The 19,598-nt window shown below is 42.6% G+C and overlaps 2 protein-coding genes across 2 annotated transcripts in view; one reads left to right on the top strand and one right to left on the bottom strand.

Moving 5' to 3' along the window:
* Nucleotides 1–19,598, top strand: part of LOC119400563 (uncharacterized) — a 273,061-nt gene that overhangs the window by 132,801 nt on the left and 120,662 nt on the right. The window lies entirely within an intron of this gene.
* The window catches only part of LOC119400590 (ER degradation-enhancing alpha-mannosidase-like protein 3), a 110,390-nt gene that overhangs the window by 28,059 nt on the left and 62,733 nt on the right, over nucleotides 1–19,598 (bottom strand). The window contains exons 11-15 of the mRNA XM_037667655.2: nucleotides 15,425–15,508; nucleotides 13,906–13,989; nucleotides 11,593–11,717; nucleotides 4,225–4,384; nucleotides 2,133–2,290 (exon numbers count right to left, since the gene is read on the bottom strand). Of these exons, the coding sequence (XP_037523583.1) occupies nucleotides 2,133–2,290; nucleotides 4,225–4,384; nucleotides 11,593–11,717; nucleotides 13,906–13,989; nucleotides 15,425–15,508 (611 nt within the window). The remainder of the gene's footprint in view (nucleotides 1–2,132; nucleotides 2,291–4,224; nucleotides 4,385–11,592; nucleotides 11,718–13,905; nucleotides 13,990–15,424; nucleotides 15,509–19,598) is intronic.

Here is a 19,598-nt window from a genome sequence, read left to right as displayed (position 1 = left end):
GTAACTGTCGGACAGTTCCCGTATGATACGTCGCGAAGTGCGCTCGGAGCCGACCGAGTGACTACCAAAGAGAGCGGCCATGGTGCATTTTCACGCAGCTTGGCCTCGTTTGACCGTAATATTAGCCGCATGAGAGGCGCAAGCAACAGAATCTTTCAATTGATGCAAACAAAAGCATGGCCTTCGAGATTCAAATTGCAAAGATGGCGTCTATGACGTAACTGCTCGCGAAAGCAAGGCCTTCGAGATTGGCATTTACTATTGACAAAAGCATAGCCTTTGAGATTTGTATTGCACAAAATGGCGTGTATGACGTAATTGCTTGCGAAAGCAAGGCCTTCGAGATTGGCATTCACTTCTGCCATCGCGTTGGCGTAGACTCATCATCATCGTTATTTGTCGGAGAACGGGAGGAGTTCGAGCTGGTTGGAGCTCGCATGGTCGTGCGTGCGGTTCGCGGTCGGACTCGCCGCGCCGGTCGTGATTGCGTGTGCTTAGTTCTTTCATGCCTACAGCTGTTGGTGTTAAAAAAATCACATACGTTGATTACATTTCTGTGGATGAGGCCGTCCTAAGCTCCGCGTTTCTATCCATCGAGCTAGATCGCGGCTGAGTGCGCCAATTTTCGTGCTGCTCGTAAGAATTGAAATAAAATTCTGTACCACTAAATATTTTGCCGTTTTTTCCTGTTTTTCGGCTCTTACGTTTCCCGTCTCTTACGTTTATTTCCTACGGTCCCTTCAAAAACGTATCAGCGGGGTTCTACTGTATAATCATTCACATACCACTAACACTGATTTCTGCTGGTAAGCCACATTTAAGCAGTCTCAAAATGATGCTAAGTTGGCATCCATTACTCTAGCTAGTTCCGTGGCGCTCATGCATGAGCACTAGATAAATGGTATGAGGATAAATGAAAGATGAAACTGTTATGAATCAGAAGAAATCAGCAAGTGTGGTCATGTTTCACCAAGGCAGCCAAAAATGGAGATCAAAATAAGCACAACTACTACTACAGCGTCTAGTGTTGAACACCTGATCAGCACAACTCAACCCGCACTTTAGCAATATGTGCCCCTGCATGACAGCATGTGAACATGCATGACAGCACTGAAGTGCTTCAGTTATGAGACTACTTATTTTTCAAAAATGTAACCAGTCTACACATGCAAGGTGCAGGAATTCTAGGCTACATATTAGTCTGGTAGTGTTTAGGATCAGCATTGCTTTGCTTATACACATTGGTATGGCACAAACGCCAGACTATAGAAGATTAATGTCCTATTATTGTTGCTTGTGTTCTAGGAAGGTTATCAAATTGGTTGTAATGCAGCCTGCTAAAAATAACATGTGTAAGGCTTCAAAATTAACAAATGCGCAAATGAATACCCATAGGAGCAATACAGCTACTATGAATCAACGATGAGATACAGGCAGAAGCAAAATTGGCTATATTATGAGCAAAGTTTCAGCAGAAATGCATGAAGGAAATTGTGTGACAAAAACAAGGGGGAACTGGTGCACTCTATAGTGATCATGCATGTAGGAAGTAAGCAAAGGGCTAAGCCGCTTCCGCAACAGGTGAATGTAGTGCCTCAAATAGAATTTAGCATAGAAAAGTGTGTTGGCACTACAGTATCAAAGCAGCAAATGCTCGATGACAATGAACTACTATGTGTTTGGCCTAAACACTTCCCTTGGCTAAACAACCAGTTTGGCAGATAATACAAATTTACCAAGAAGCTTCACTGTCTGCAAAAAGCCACCAGAATGGAACATGAGCTCCCTCAGGATTGATATCCAACTGCTACCAATTCCAAAGTTATGTATCCAAGTGACCGTTTCTATAACATGGCACAAAAGCAATGGAGACATTCTAATGGAACGCATCTTCAGGGCATTTTCAAGCACTACAAGTGACCTACATTAAAAGAATTCCTGCAGTGCACATTCTCTTGAAACATGCAGCTTATGTTGTCCAGAAGCTTTATTATTATTGTCGTTATAAAGAAGAGAAGCATTTGCAGGAGGAGAAGGCAGGCAGGAGGGCTTTATTGGCAGGCTACTCATGCAGGTAGCAGCGCGTGTCGTTTTCGCGGCAGGGCCCCACTGCAGCTGTTGGCTGGAAGTACCTGGAGGCCACTGTTGGACAGGCACCTTCAACCAGGTTTTTGAGAGGCTGTCGCACACTGTGTGCGTAGTTGCTCTTGGGGAACAGGAAGTGTGTGTTGGGGCAGCTGTGTGAGAATTCCTCCTCCGGGGCGTAGAACATCATTCGCGGTGACTGCATCTGTGATCCCAGGTGCCACAGAGAAAGAGAGAGAACAGGGCATTAAACTCCTGAAAGTGATTTAGCATTTCTGAAGTCCTTTTATAGTGCAGACCGAGATACTATCAGTGGTGAGTAAATATAAGCGTCTATCTTTTCCTAACAGTAGTGACACATACACTTCTTCTAGCTTCAGTTGTCTTCTAATATGCCAATTAAACTTTATTTACTAATCAATAAATAGAGATATCGACATAATTTTTGTTTCATTAACATAGTTTTATATCACTTTCTATTTCTCGAGTATTTTTATCCATTTTCACCTGGAATGTAATGATTCAAGGAGATAACAAAATTACCTTGAAAAAAAAAACAAAACAGTATCAGAAGGCATAGAATGTTTAGCATTAAGAACAGCGAAGTAAAGGACTAGAGAAGACGAGTGTAAATGTATACAGAAAGAAATCGGTACAGAGAGCAAAAACACACAATGAAAGTTTACACTGAACCATTAAATGAACATTTTACCTGCCGTCACACTGACAAGGAAGGTGCACATAAAGAGCTTAACATAGACATGCAAGTCTTATGGTTTTTATTCACATTTGCAATGCTACACTGGCTTAAGGAACTCCTTCATGCATCGACTGATCCATCTCTGCTATACATCTTTTTTAACATTGCCAAAAGGAGGTTATGCTGCCCTCTATGTTACTCTTCAATTGCCCTTTTTTGCAATCAGAGTGATACAGCAATGAATGGTTGCTTGAGAAATATTCCTGCCCAGCAGTGCCTTCATGTAAGCACCTAGTTCATATAAAACACACACACACACACACACACACACACACACACACACACACACACACACACACACACACACACACACACACACGTGGACGTCCTTAAGGGCAAATGCATGCACATACAGATACACACACACAAATAGTGTTAGCCGCCTGCGCATGCACACAAATGCATGACACATGTACTAATTTTCTACACATTTTTGAGATGATTGTTTGACAAATTATTGACAAAATAATTTTTACTGACCATGCTTTATAGCAGCAGATGACATCAAAATTGCATGTTAATTGCTAAATATTATTAATCAGCAAAATGTAGCTCAACTTAAGGCAGTGAAAAAGGACAAAGAAAGAACTGATGGCCAACCATCACTTAATTCACAGGAGGCCATATACACTCAAACTTCATTATAACAAAGTTGCATCTGACATGAAAATAAGTTCGTTATATCCAAAAATTCGTTATAAATGTATATTTGTAACACTGTATCTATGACAAGACTATTCTTCATCTACTTCGTTATAAACAATAATTCGTTATATCCATGTTCGTTATATCGAGGTTTGAGTGTATGTGACTCTGAATGGAACGAGAACACAAGCAAAAATGAAAACAAAAACCAGACAAAACTTATGTGCTATGGTGGCAGGAATTCATTTCCTTGCCATGAAGGGACAATGGTAACACATTTAAACCGGTATTGTTATTCTGTTCATTGCAAAAAGCTTCAAAAGTTTCCTCTGCTTTCTGGTCACAGAAGGGCATCAATACACAACACTTGCCATATGTACCGCAATGCTTGCTGGAAGCAATGCTACACGAAAGAATGAAAGCTCTAATGTATGTAATAATGTGGCAAGAACTGCTGTAATTGCTTTGCACTTTGAGCAAAACTGAATTTCCTTTTTGTAATAAGAATGTGGAGGATGGTGTGGCAGCTAGAAGCGTTTACTGTTTCAACATACCACACACTGAAGTGACACATCCCTAACATATTACACGAAACAGCAAAACACTTCAGGTCTCATTTTTCAAGCACAGCAATTATGTATTTTAGCACAAAATGAGCAAGTCACAACATTCTCTTGCATGCTGCTTACATATAAACTGTGCTTTTCTTTTAATTGTGGCCACCCTTGACTCACCATGTCGAAGTGTGTACGATTTATGCGTGCTAAGCTGAGTGGAAGAAGATGAGCCTCAGTGGTGAAGACGAAATGGTCCAAGTCTAGGGGCAGGTCCTCTGGTGAGGCGAACAACAGGTACAGGTACTTGAGCGTCTCCGCTAGCACAAATGAGTCCATCCTGTGTATATGCAATCAAGGAAGCATGCCACACATAAATTAATTAGAAACTTAAAGTGAACTGCAGCACATGCATCTGGAGCACTGTTGCTGCAAAACAAGGATTCTCAAACTTTCTGGTGTTGGAGAAACCCACAAGCCTTTCCAGAAACAACTATGGAACCACATTTTATCTTCTTTTTCCACTGATGTGCTTATCCATAGACTTACTATGAATGTCTCAACAAATTAGCCATATGGTTGGTCACACACAGGTAGCACAAAAATGAAAAAAAGAAAGCCAAATTACTAGGACTACTTAAATGAGGTAATCAGCGAGTGACTCTGTGTCATTTTATCTGCTAGAGTAGATGGGGAAGGGGGGGGGGGGTGTTCCAGCCTATCCATTAAATTTTTCAATTTTGCACATGTGTGTATACAATACACATACAAACACATCCACAAGCATACATAAAGGGTGGTTGACCCCCACCACCGCCCCTGTTGTCAATGGAATCAGCGAGTGACTCTGTGTCATTTTATCTGCTAGAGTAGATGGGGAAGGGGGGGGAAGGGGGGGGAAGGGGGGAAGTGACTTTGTGTCATTTTATCTGCTAGAGTAGATGGGGAAGGGGGGGGGGAGTGACTCTGTGTCATTTTATCTGCTAGAGTAGATGGGGAAGAGGGGGGAAGGGGGGGTTGTCAATGGAATCAGCGAGTGACTCTGTGTCATTTTATCTGCTAGAGTAGATGGGGAAGGGGGGGGGGGTGTTCCAGCCTATCCATCAAATTTTTCAATTTTGCACATGTGTGTATACAATACACATACAAACACATGCACAAGCATACATAAAGGGTGGTTGACCCCCACCACCGCCCCTGTTGTCAATGGAAGCTGCAGTATGATTCCAGGTAACGTTAGTCAGGCATGTCTAAAAAAATTTCAATTTTCATTAAAAAAAAATATACTGGATGCCTCATGTAACTTGAACCAAACTTCACTGTGGTGCAGTACTTATAACCATACTTAGAATCGAAGAAATATTTGATGCTTCTGCGCACACTCTACACAACTTCAAGTACAGTTTATGCCCGAAACATATTCTTTTTAAGTTTTAGATAATCAAGCATAATTACTTGGATGACCGATCACACCTAAAAAAACAGTAAAAGTAACAATATTTCCACTATATATTAATGAGCACTAACAGACAATAATGCCAAGGGAGTATAGGGGATGTTATTAGTAGCAAATGTAAGGTAAATGTGAAGAAAGAAAAGTGGACGAAAAGATAACTTGCTGCGGGCAGGGTCCGAACCGGCGACCTTCAGATAACGCGTTCGATGCTCTACCAACTGAGCTACCGCGGCAGCCATCCCCCCGTCCACTTTATAAGGTATATATGTACATTAAACGTGGGAGCGTCAGTCAGCGCCGCTCAGTTGGTAGGGCATCGAACGCGTTATTCGAAGGTCGCAGGTTCGGTCCCTGGCCGCGGCAAGTTATCTTTTCATCTACTTTTCTTTCTTCATATTTACCTTACATTTACTACTAATAACATCTCCTATACTTCTTTGGCATTATTGTCTGTTAGTGCTCATTAATATTGTGCATAACAAAAAAAAAGCGAGCCCTTAAAATGAACACTTCTTCCCTTCATTCATAGCAAGGGTCTCGTTCTGGCAGACTTGATGCTTTCAGGTGGTATGCGAGGGATTAATGGTGAGCTGCCAGCTCGTAATAAGTTCACGTGCTACGTGACGCCAACAGGCAGAAAAAGAGTGCTTCACACTCGCCGTCATGGCTACTGGCGGCGCTCACTGACGCTCCCACATTTAATGTACATATATACTCTATAAAGTGGACGGGGGGATGGCCGCCGCGGTAGCTCAGTTGGTAGAGCATCGAACGCGTTATCCGAAGGTCGCAGGTTCGGTCCCTGCCCGCGGCAAGTTATCTTTTCGTCCACTTTTCTTTCTTCACATTTACCTTACATTTACTACTAATAACATCCCCTATACTTCCTTGGCATTATTGTCTGTTAGTGGTCATTAATATTTTGTATAACAAAGAAAAACGAGCTCTTAAAATTAACAAATATTTCCACGAACAACATCCCATTTGCCCATGGTGTACAAATCTATTTTTAATTACACGGTATGTTCAAGTTACCCCTGTTTATGCTGGAACATCAAAACCTTCTTAGTTCTTCAGAAAATATTCTGAACAAAGAATTATGGAAGTCACCACCAGCAAGCACCAGTTTTGTGTCTTCTTCAAATCTTATCAATTCCAGCTATCATTACTTTAAAATCGTTCCTTTTACAGATGTGAAATTTTTCAATCTTAAATCATGTTTGTATGAAAACATGCAGTAATTTTCTGCATACCTTGTTTTTGTACTGAGCTGAAATACTTGAAATAGGACAAATTAAACAATTTTGGATTAGTTTGTAACCTTTTTTCTAATCTTACGTTGAGCCAGCACAACAAGGCTTTTGCCAGCAATGGTTCCTCTGTGTACAGTGGAGAATTCCTGTTCTTAGCACGTGCTTGTCTCATAGAGACTCCCATTCACGTATCCACAAGCACATAAAATAGGAAATCTTTGAAAGTAAAAGAAAAACACACCTTTGACTTGCTAAAAAGCTAGGATCTTAATGCCAACAATCAGTTCTATGGAAATATGTAAAAAGAGATTGGATCACTCGGTTATATTTTAAGATGCACAGCAATAAAGAGAACCCACTTTCTGTATTTCTTATTGCGTGTGTTAAATCCTGTCCTCGTAAACTAGTCACAATTTTCATGGAATAAAAAGTTTAAAAAGTATACATGAAAAGAAAGATTCTAAAAGCTCTGCCAGAGTACTGGTAACAGCATCTGCATTTTATGAGCTGCACGTGACATGACTACATTATCGGGAGTCTTCCCCTACTTGCATAGGTGTGAGCACGGTTCATCATTAGGGGGCGCCAAGTTTCACTGCAGTGCACCCTCCAGCCCCCATCGGTCGAGTCGGAAAGAAAACAAGCTTCACAACGGATACAAAAAAGTCACAGTTTCGCCGCAATGGCGAAGCAATGAATGCGATAGCAACAAATTGGAATGTAACGCGAAGAACGGAAAGCAGCTCGAAATTGCCAGTGCGTCGCTCGATCCCAAAGGACGCACGAAAAGAACGCACACAGGACGAGCGCGAACTATCATGCGTCACAGCTCGATACTTGAAGCGCACTGCTGAAACATAAAGCAGGACACACGAAACGAATGCACAGGTACACACAGGACGAGCGCGAATTAAATGTCGCAGTTGTTACTTATTCCTGTTTGAACAGCATGCTCCCTTACAAACGTGGCCGTTGCAGCGAGCGAAGTGAACTTCGTGTGCTCTGTGACTTCAGTGCAGACATCGAGGGGAAAGCACAAGACATACAACCCCCCGCCTGCCCCCCTTCTTTCCTTGAGATAAGCGCACGAAGGCGACCACGCCCTGTAGGGCGCAGAGCATTGGCGTTCGCAGGAGCGGGGCAATGACCTTCAAAGCGCGCCGAGCGCCCAACGCGCACATCACGCCATCTCGCTGGTAATGAAGAAACGATTATAAGAGCCTGCCGTCTCTAAGTCCGGCCAGCGGTAAAGGGTGTGTATATAACGCTTGCCGTTAGCAATCTGGAGGATCTGTGTTTCGTGGCGTAGTGGTTACCGTCACGCGCTGAGGAGCGAGAGGTCCCTGCTTTGATTCCGTGCTTCGAAAGCACTTTTCTGAATTATTTTCCTTTGGGGCTTTTATATATATATATACATACTTATACATATACGGTGCATGATGGTGGCGGCGACGGGGACGGACAAAAACCAGCCGAGACTGTCCATATAATTGCTATTGCAATAAAATGAAAATGAAGCAATGATGTGCTTCTCACAACAGCCTGTTTTTGGTCCCCGGCTTTCCAGGGGTAAGGTGGGAGATAAACAGTTCTTGGAATGCAACATAAGGGGTCCTCGGCCGCCATTATAGTGAAAAACCTGCATGGCCATAACCCTGCACATCAAACAATGACGGGACTGGTCTGACAGACAAAAGGTATGGGGAAGAATTGGTGCCCCCCTTGTATGATTAGAAGGGGGCAGCTGGCCGCACCATCGGCCCCATGTGCACACGCGTATGCTTGCTTGTCAATGTTTGATATGACACGTTATTTACTCACTTTGCAGTTTAGCCATTTTAATGTCCATTTTCCTAGTTTTCTCATGTTTTTGATATGTTTTCTTTTCTTCTATGTTCATTTGTCCTTTATTATTACCATGGCTCATTCGCATAGTCTTTACATTTTCTTTCTTCATATTCCTTGCTGATGTTCTAATCGTGTACTGAAAATACTCTAATGACAAAGGCTACATCCCTATGTGGCCTCCTCGACCATTTTGCCATAACAGAAACATCCCAACCTCCCTCGCAACCAAGCACCCCTGCTTTGCACTTACACCTTCAAAATTTCTGCCTTGGTATTGATTCCCAGCTGCCGCAGCAATTCCTCTGTTCTGAATAGTTCTTATCATGACAAATACTTCATTAGCCCCGGTTCACAGCACTGACTGCCAGCATCTGCTTCAGTACGAATGAGAAACTGCATGATTCTAGTTTATCTGTTTGTTTCTGTCATGTGTGCTACTGAAAAGTGTGGCATGTTCCCTCACCAGAGACGCCTATTTCTTCAGTACTATATGTTTAGGATCAGCTGGCAATTGTTATTTTGTCTTGGCTACCTAGTTGGAGTTCGTGCAGTGTGCATCAAAGTTTTTAGCTATACTTGAGCTTTGAGTCCCATAAGATGTATCGCGTGTGACTTGTGAGAAAAGGCACCTTATCAGTAATGAAGCCACTACGAATGCTTAGACATTCCTTAGACATTCCTGGATGTACTCTACAAAGGGTACACCCAGGAATGTCTAAGGAAGTCAAGTTCAACATGGCTACATTAAGTTCACCCAGGACAGAGCAATCAGTAAAACAGAGTTTTACATAAGCATAGTGCAGCACTTAATTTGATTTTGCTGAAAACTGGACAGCTGTATTGCATGATGACACACAGCCAGAGCACTGAGAAGAAATACAAGCAAGTGGCAGTCTAAACACGTGCATCTATCACTACAGAAGCAACTCTATGTTGTGCCATCATAAGTGATGACACCTGCGATCAGTGATTGCATACGTTTCTTCTCTCAAGAAAGTGCATGAAAGGCCCAGAGTAAAGGTGCTACACATGAATTCGAATATTACAGTATTTGAATTCGCTTCGACACGAATTTAAATTATCCAAAATTTCAAAGTATTCGAAATGAACAAATAGACATACGAAAACTGCATGAAACCTCCTGTTAGGGTGGTTTCACTGCAGTGAAAGGGTGCTACACCATGAATACACCTATCCAGGAGAAATTCGCACTGCCGTGAAGCCCCACTTGAAGGTTAAATGAACATATCACCCTCACATCGATTTATCATTTTTTAAGTTCGAAAGCTTGTTATACCGGCTTATATGCTCTAAGTATAGCAAATTTTAATATGTAACGTATTCTACAGGTTATCACTTGCATTCTACCGAAAGTCAAATCCTGCTACTATTCAAAGTTGGTTCAACTTACTTCCCTTTGAAACAAAAAGAATGACATTTGCACATGCCTTGTTTCAATTTTAAAATATATTGTGCAAGTTAGTTGGGTCAAGACAAATATGCTCATTTTTCTTATGTGATATACAGTAGAACCCCGTTGTTACGTTCCTCACTGCTGCGTTTTCCCGGCTGTTACGTCGTTTTCCGCGGGTCCCGGCATAGCTCCCATAGGATACAATGTATTGGGAACCCCGCTGTTACGTCGTAACTGTCGGACCGTTCCCGTATGATACGTCGCGAAGTGCGCTCGGAGCCGACCGAGTGACTACCAAAGAGAGCGGCCATGGTGCATTTTCACGCAGCTTGGCCTCGTTTGACCGTAATATTAGCCGCATGAGAGGCGCAAGCAACAGAATCTTTCAATTGATGCAAACATAAGCATGGCCTTCGAGATTCAAATTGCAAAGATGGCGTCTATGACGTAACTGCTCGCGAAAGCAAGGCCTTCGAGATTGGCATTTACTATTGACAAAAGCATAGCCTTTGAGATTTGTATTGCACAAACATGGCGTGTATGACGTACTTGCTTGCGAAAGCAAGGCCTTTGAGATTGGCATTCACTTCTGCCATCGCGTTGGCGTAGACTCATCATCATCGTTATTTGTCGGAGAACGGGAGGAGTTCGAGCTGGTTGGAGCTCGCATGGTCGTACGTGCGGTTCGCGGTCGGACTCGCCGCACCGGTCGTGATTGCGTGTGCTTCGTTCTTTCATGCCTACAGCTGTTGGTGTTAAAAAAATCACATACGTTGATTACATTTCTGTGGATGAGGCCGTCCTTAGCTCCGCGTTTCTATCCATCGACTAGATCGCGGCTGAGCGCGCCAATTTTCGTGCTGCTCGTAAGAATTGAAATAAAATTCTGTACCACTAAATATTTTGCCGTTTTTCCTGTTTTTCGTCTCTTACGTTTCCCGTCTCTTACGTTTATTTCCTACGGTCCCTTCAAAAACGTATCAGCGGGGGTTCTACTGTATACTATTTGAATTCGATTCGAAATTGTTGGACCAAATCACTATTCGCTTCAAACCCAAAATTTACTATTTGCACAAGCCTACAGATGAAAGATAGAGGGAGGGATTGATCGAGGGCTCGTTTCTTTTTGTTGATCTTTCTTACGCTGGCTAACACTCCCAGGATTACACAAAAACATAAATACCCAATAAAGCGGATGGGAAAGTGACCGCCACTGTAGCTCAATTGGTAGAGCATCGGACGCATTATCCGAAGGTTGTAGGTTCGGTCCCTATCTGGGGCACGTGGACTTTTCATCCACTTTAATTCCTTTCCATTTATGTCACAATTACTGTACTACAGTCAAAGAACATAGAAGTAATTTCACCAATACCTTTTTTTAGCTTCACTGTCTGTTGGTTTCATTAGGTTGTGTAAAACCAGATGAGACACAATAACCAATTTTAAAAACAAATTTAAATGTTTTCTGCAGCTGGCTGACACCCCTCTCCATTGCGCACTTTCCTCCTCTGCCTCCATCCCCTTTGCTTGGTGCACCTGTCTACTGCTTTCACTATACCCCCACTAATATCACCCACCTGTCCTCATGTGTTCCAGTGCGAACATCCTTGACGGCAGCGAATCCACAGGGTACTCTTGCATGCTTCTGCAATGATTCCACCACTCTACGGCCAGCTTCAAGGTAGTAGGGATCCCCTGTTGCCTGCACATTAAAGGTGGGGGAAAAAAAAAGACGTGTTACTATCAATATAAAGGCAAGTAGAAACGATTACAGAGATTTTGGGATGTTTCAAATACAGTACACACTTGGAATGAAGAGTCATCACTGAAGGAGAGCAAACTACAGACTATTCCATAATTACAGAGAGACAATTAGTACTGTGTAAAGATCATATCACAGCAGACTGCTTTTAATGTAAGTGGCCAGAGTTGCGCATACCCGCACTATAAGTGATGCTGCACTATAACCAAAATATTCTTCAAAGGCTGCACAAGTACAAAACATCTTGAGCAAGCAGCTGCATGCATCTCAGAATCAAGGCATGCAACCAGGCTGTTTGCATCCGTTTAAATTTCCAAATTTTGAAAGGTTAACATTTGACATAATTACCACCGTAAGTAGCACAACTAGACAGGACAACAGAAAGGAACAGACGAGCTTAACATCTTAGTACCCGCACTGCCAACAAAATGAATATAGGAAAAAAAGAAAGAGCCAACCTGGAAAGTCGGTAACTAGCCTTTTGACATCCTTGATTAAGCGGACTTCTTTCTGAAACTGCACACTGTATGACACCTCATTAGATTTCTTGGACGCATGCAATGTCCAATGACCGCCATTTGAGTGTTGCACATGCCATCCACACTCTTGTGTTGGCTGACTACCGTAAAACCCCGAGCAAGCACCCCTACCAGAGCGAGCGCCCCCCTCCCTTTTTCTGGAGATTTGAAATATCCGCCAATGACCAAGCAAACACTACCTATGCACTCCCGCCATTTTTACTACTTCATTCAGTGTTTTTATTCACTTGATGAGGGCTAATAACTTCAGTGAATGCATGCCTATTCAATAAGGCATTTCATAGGAACGAACGCGTGGCTCTTTCGCCGTCATCTTGAATTTTGATCCGTGACCGAGCAAGGGCCCCCCTCCAAATCTTGTCAGATTATCTTTCATTGTGAGAGGTGGGGGGGGGGGGGGGGGGGGGGGGGGGGGTTTGCTTGCTTGGGATTTTACAGTATGTAATTCCTCCCTTCGCAAATGCAGCCACAGCAAAGAGCTTTATTGACTTGGTACCAAACCACAACTTTGATCGCCTGCAGCAGCGCCCTCATTAGGCCTAGCCTGTGGGTTTGCATGCTGTCGTTTGAACCTCACTCTAAACATGCGGACTGGGTGTCGAAGAGATCACACTAAGCCTTCCAAGCTTGTATGTCCGTGTACTGGTATCAAAGGTGAAAGCTCAGGTCATTAAAGCCATAAAGCTTTTAAATTTGCGGAATACCACCTATAATGACAGTGGAGTTGAGGTTGTATGCGTGACATCTGTACTCTCGGGAACACAACTATTTATTTTCCTGGCAGCAAATTGAAGAGTTCAACAGCGGTAACACACACTCTATGCAAATGTGGGTGTGTGTTCTGTGCAAAGCGTGTGCAGTTGAGAAGCAGTTGGAGCCAAGCCAAAGCGAAGGCTATGGCTTGGCTCCTTGGCAACCACCCCACTTTCTCACTCAGTGCACTCCCAATGCGCCATGATGCTTCTTTTCTTTTTTCCTCATTTTTCTGCCTCCACTCCTCATTTTTTCACTGCTAGGTTCTGGGTTCCTGAACCTAGAACACTTCTAGGGTATTCTAGGTTTGTTAAGAATAAGAGAGATTTAGGAAACAGATTGTTTTGGTTAAAATGACTCCAGCTATCAGTGCTGGACATATGTTTTAGCTCATCATCTGAGCAACTACTGCTTGATGATTCGTTAGTCAACAAATTCACCACTCTGACCCACCAGCCACTAATCAGTGTCACTAGAATGATCAACACTGCCGAAAAAAACAAACAAAAAAACTAATGTTCCATGCCACGTTCACAGCCTGCAATATTGACACCATTGTTAAAAGTCAGTTTTTATAGATACAGATTCAAAAAGGTGGTCCTTTGGCTGCCTAACAAAAATAATACAAGCTAAACAAATAACTGAAAAGAGTCTTTTGAGCATACAAAACACATTTTTCACTGTAACAAAATTCTGATGCAACAAGGTTGAGTGTCAATTTCTTGTGACATTTTTCTGTCCACATTTAACTAGTATAGGTCCAATATGGAACAGTATAACCACTGCATCGTTACCTTCAAGTGATCCCCAGTACAGCAAGAAATGTGCTCTCTCACCTTGAAGAGGAAATAGGTGCTTTCAACAAATTCTGGTCTCAGTGGATGTTGGCCCCAATGTACTTGGAAGTCAGTTGTAAATGCCTGAAAGTATTTAAAGAGGAAGAAAACAGACAAAAAAAATTTAGGCAATATAAATATGAAGCCTGCGATGTTATGTTGGCTGAACCACAGTGGTGGTGCAGCCAATTTACGATTTAAAGAAATTTTTGGAACATGGTAAAAGCTGTTTTGGAGAAGAAAAATTGATGTTTAGGATCACCTGGAGCAGTACAACAGTAAGTGTGTAACTAACTATATTTGGGTCAGATTCTTATTGTCGTGTACACAGGAAATGCTGCTCTAAAGTAAAAGAGACAATGCCACAAGTCAGACAGCAGCCATCAATCAGGCTGTTCACAGGAAAGAATACTATACGCTGGCTTCATCTCCATTTACAAATGTGTATTGCGGTGAAGCATCAATCACTAGGTGAACACGGCACATAAGGTTCCTGCAAGCAACAGATGTTAAAACATCATTCCAAATGGATAAAACAACATGTGCAACCTTAGTGTTACGATCAGTACATCAAAAAATATTCTGCAGTGCAACTGACATGCCAACATTTTTTTCTGTGGAAAATAAGTTAAAGGGGCCCTGCAACACTTTTTCAGCATGGTCAGAAAACGCTGCTGATTGGTAGTCGAGGCTCCCGAGAACACGCGAGCCAAATATTATAATGTAGCAAGTGGCTGGGGATTTACAATAAATTCTCAAAGTCAGCTAAAAATCGCTTCCTCTTCTCTCGACAAATGATGCTATTGACTCAAAATCACTGCGTCCTTGACACAAGTTCCACGCCATTGGCTGATTTGAACATCGCGCGCTCGGTAGTTACTGCGGCCGCCACGGGAAGCCATCACTTGCCCGTGCACACGTGCGTGAGATCGCACTTAAAGTAAGCCGCACGTTCGAAGGAAAAAAAAAGAAAGAAAACTTGCTCAAGGTACCGAGACACACGTGACGTACTTTCTCAGTGTGCAACAAATCTTTGTAACTCCGCTCGTACTGGATGGAGTCTAAAAATTTTTGCGGTCGTCGATTCATGAGGAAATACGCTCCTTTAGTGAAGCCATTCTATGGCTACTTGGAAAATTGTTGCAGCGCCCCTTTAAGCTTTTAGAGATCTCACACATAATTTGCATGAAGACACCATTCACAATGCATGGTGCCTGGAGTGGTAGCCGTTTGGCTGGTGTGCGCTACATAATGATATGTACACACACGGGCTCGAAAATAAATATATGAAATTCACTTGTTTATGTATTATTGCAAGATCATCAAAAGCATTGACCTTCCAGACTAAAGAGGACATGCCAAACCATCAATGACAGAGGCCACATGCAGATGCAGAGGTGCTCTTACTTAGGCCGATCAAACTCTCTGTATGCTTTCATGAGAAAATGTGCATCAGTATAAATAGGAAGAGGGAAGGGGTTTCATGGCAATCTGGAAAAGCTGGTGGATAAGCTCTCACCTCCGGAAGAAAATTGTGAAGCTGCATAACTTGGTAAAGCATCTCATGTGTTTCTATGGCTGGCTTGATGTCACCCTTGAGTACCTGTCCAAAAAGGAGACAAATAAGAATCTCAGTTCAGACACACACACAAAAAAACTTTCTTCGGTGTTTATAAAGAAATTTTTGATAGTGTAACCTTAAATACAATCACAACAAAATGCAACACACCATTTTCAGGATTGAAAAAATACAGACATGCTATTACAGGTAGCATACATACATTCAAGCACAAAGAACTCATTATCAACCCATCCAGCCGGCACAAGCAGCGATTGCATAAAATTTTAGTCGAGTCTTGCTTCCAGTCCTGAATGCCAGTATACTGAAATACTTGCCTCACAAAATTGTTGAGACCATTTGCATTTTTTTTTTTGCAATAAGAAGCGTCAATTCTTGTGATACAGGAGAGAAACTTGCACAACTAAATAAGAAAGATACGTCGAGTATATCTTTAAAGCAAGAAAGTTAAAGCAGAAAAAATACTACTTTCTAATAATACTTTCTGTAATATTGAGATAGAAAATCTCGGTATTACAGAATTTACCAATTCTGTAATATCGAGAATTAACTGCACATGGTGTTTTAAAGGGGTCATGAAGCACCCCTTGGGCTGATTGAAAAAACACATCCTGCGGAAAGCTGACACGGCTATGAACTGCTCTGCCAAATATTACAGTCGTGCGCGCCGCGTAATGGCCACAAGCTGAGCGCGAAGTTGCCGTTTCCCCAGGCACCCTCTTTTCAAACAGAGGCCGGTTCTCACTCTCGTCGGTGGGCGGGGCGTCTGTCCGCTGTACGTCGCAAGAGACATAGCATGCTTATTGGCCGATAGCCGACGTAAATCGAGAGCGGCGTTCGGATCAGATGCGCTTCTTGCCGCGGGGTGCCGCCACTTGCCGGCGCCGCACTCCTCAGTACACGGTAGCCGCACTCGCGCAAGCGAATCACAGCGGGAGAGCGATCGCGTTTCATGACGCGCGCTGGCGTAGCTTCTTTCCCCCATGCCATCCCTCCCTGTCTAGCTTCCAGTGCGCTCGCTGGCACGAGAAAAGAGAGAAAGCGCTGGGAGCGTGCGCCAAACCCCCGTAACTCCGCTGATTCTTGACGGATTCGAGAAATTTTTGCGGCAATCGATTCGGGAGGCAGTACACTCCGATACTGAGGCCATTAGATCATTACTTGGAAAAGTGGTTCATGACCCCTTTAAGGCACAAGGGCCAGTTATGGCCAAAGAGAGCCAAGAAGTGGCGTAATGTGAAAGCAATGGTGTAATCAATGACAACGGATGAGTGTGAGGTAGCTGTATAGGAGCCTAAAACCCTGTACATTGTGAGTGTGTAAAATAAATATAAGTGTAATAATATCATGACAATGACGCAAAAGGTGTGCAATAAATATAGAAAATACACTACGAGAGGTGACGCAAAGGTTGCGTGTGGGAGAGTGCTGGCTGTGGTTCTTGCTGATTGTTCTGAGTTATAGTGTTGTGCTCAAGAGCATACTCAATACTAGCCTTTAACTAAAGGGTGTCAGAGATACTAGACACTACTGCATCACAAGGAACTTTGCCTGCAAGGGCATGGAGGAGCATGTATTCAAGATACCATACTGTCGCAACAATGTCCTCTGGTGAAAGAACGTGGTACGAATCTCTTGTGCAAATTACTTGCAATGTGCCATCTTCCAAAAAGGATAAAACTGCTTTATAGTAATAATAAAAAAAAAGAGTCCATACATAAATAAATTGCTGGGCGAAACGGAATATGTTCTCTGCATGCTTGCGACGCCACATGTCCGTTGCTTGTGAGGCGACCAATGCACAAAATAGCGTGGTGGCACCTTGCTTTGTGGAGTTTTGCCATGAATGCTGTATGCAAGTTACACATCTACTGTTAAAGGCTAGTATTGAGTATGCTCTTGAGTACAGCACTATAACTCAGAACAATCAGCAAGAACCCACAGCCAGCACTCTCCCACACGCAACCTTTGCGTCGCGCCACACGTAATGCATGACTTGACGACATGTGGCTTTGCTCTGATATCACTATATTGCCTATGCAGCACGAGACTGCACAACGTGTATGACTTTTTCAGTCTGGCGTGATCACCTGCTCATCTGAGCCTTGCAACAGGGGTCTCCTTTCTATCAACGCATATGCTCAGCTAAAGGTTGCACTTGGCTCTTCGTGCGCCACTATGCGATCTCAAAACAAGCATCAATTCACGGCTGTTTATGGTCACAAAGTTATCCAACAAATTAATGGTGGACAGAAGCAGTACAAGTAAGCGCTTCACCCATAGAAATGGTGCACAAATTGCTATAGCAACAGCCAATCGGAGGTCTGCACACATCATGAATTTTATCAGACCTGCCTTTATCACTATACATTTTTTTCTTTCTTTTTCCTGTTCTCCTATGCGAGAAGTGGCACTCGGCGACGGGAAAGATGACATGCACATCCGTGAACTTCAGTTATTGTGCAATTTTGAGCTAATTTCTAATCATCCATGCTGACCATGTCACTTTCTAGGGCACGGTGTTTTTTCAGCTAATTAGATTTGATATAGCATAGATAAAGGTAAATAAAATTAAGGCAGCTTCGCAATAGTGGCTCCAAGACTGAAGTGTGAAGCTGGGCGGCCTTCCTTGTTTCTCTTTCACTCTGTCTTTTTATCTCTTTTTCTGTCTATATTTATTTCTCTTTCTTCCTTTTCTCTCTATTTCTCGCTTCGTCTTCCTTTCTATCTCTATTTCTTTCTCTCTCTTTCTGTCTTGCTCTCTGTTTTTTTCTGTATCTTTTTTGCATCTCTTTCTCTGTCTTTATATCTTTTTCTGACTTTCTTCCCTTTCTTTCTCTCGTCCATCAGTTATTGCATCCCACACCGGACAAATCGGCGCACATGTTCAGGGAGCGAAGCAGAAGAGGAAGAGGAGAAAGAGGGAAGAAGAGCACAAAGTGAGCCCGTGCCGATTCATGATGATATAAATTTTGTTCACTACTAATGGGGCTCCTCCAAGCTTAAACAGCTCAGCTATTAATATGCAGGCATTGGAAATGTTGAAAAAGATGCTCCCCACTTTTATGTGTAACTGCAATCATGTGTTTTAAACAAATACTATTTCCAAATGTGCATATGACCTATACAGCACAAACTACAAGTGGATTTTGAGAATTGAGAAATTGATTTTGTTATTTAGAACTTTCTACTCACATCAAGCAATCAATTTATTAGTTATGGTACAAGAATTTTGACTTCCTTTGAAGTTTTCCACATGCCAAGGCTTTAGTGCATATTGCATGAATGCCACTTGACCTATGTTTCAAGCAAATTAAGCCGACTGTCCTAGTAATGTTGCAATTACCAGTGTGCTTAAAGGGACACTAAAGAGAAAAATTATTTTTCTCCCAGTAGTAAATTGCTCTTTCACAATTCCAAAATCACCACGCTTGCCATGAGAAGACGCTTGGTAAGCGAGAAAATGCGCAAAAAAAAATGCGGTAGGCGACGCCACCCTGAAATTCCCGCACCAAACATTGTGACGTCATAGATTTTGACAGCATCTACTAGGTCCTGCGTAGTTCCTAATCAATAAAAATCAAGTAGATTGTCCTCTGAAGGGGGACATACCAAGTTTCGATAAGTTTTGATCAGGCATTGTCACCAAAAAATGAATACACATTGACATCCGTGATGTCACGTGCAGAGATTTCGGCGTGAAATTTAAAAATAAAACTTTGACCTTGATTTTCTCCTCTATTAACGAACCTACGATGGTGAGTACAGGTAATCAATCTAAACCGGTTCATTGTTTCCCTTTAGTGTCCCTTTAAGCTGTTATGAATACACCTGATTATCTAATTACTTGCTCTTGTAAACAGTTGTCACAAGTGGCATGGCTTGAAAGTGTCAGTCAGTCAAAAAAAGTCACAGTTTCGCCGCAACGGCGAAGCAATGAATGCGATAGCAACAAATTGGAATGTAACGCGAAGAACAGAAAGCAGCTCGAAATTTCCAGCATGCCGCTCAAGCGCAAAGGACGCACGAAAAGAACACACACAGGATGAGCACAAACTATCAAGTCTCCCAGCTCGACGCGCTGCTCAAACATAAAGAAGGACGCACGAAACGA

Source organism: Rhipicephalus sanguineus, chromosome 1 (assembly GCF_013339695.2).
Source record: "Rhipicephalus sanguineus isolate Rsan-2018 chromosome 1, BIME_Rsan_1.4, whole genome shotgun sequence".
Lineage (NCBI taxonomy): Eukaryota > Metazoa > Arthropoda > Arachnida > Ixodida > Ixodidae > Rhipicephalus > Rhipicephalus sanguineus.
This window is presented reverse-complemented; position numbering and strand designations above follow the sequence as displayed.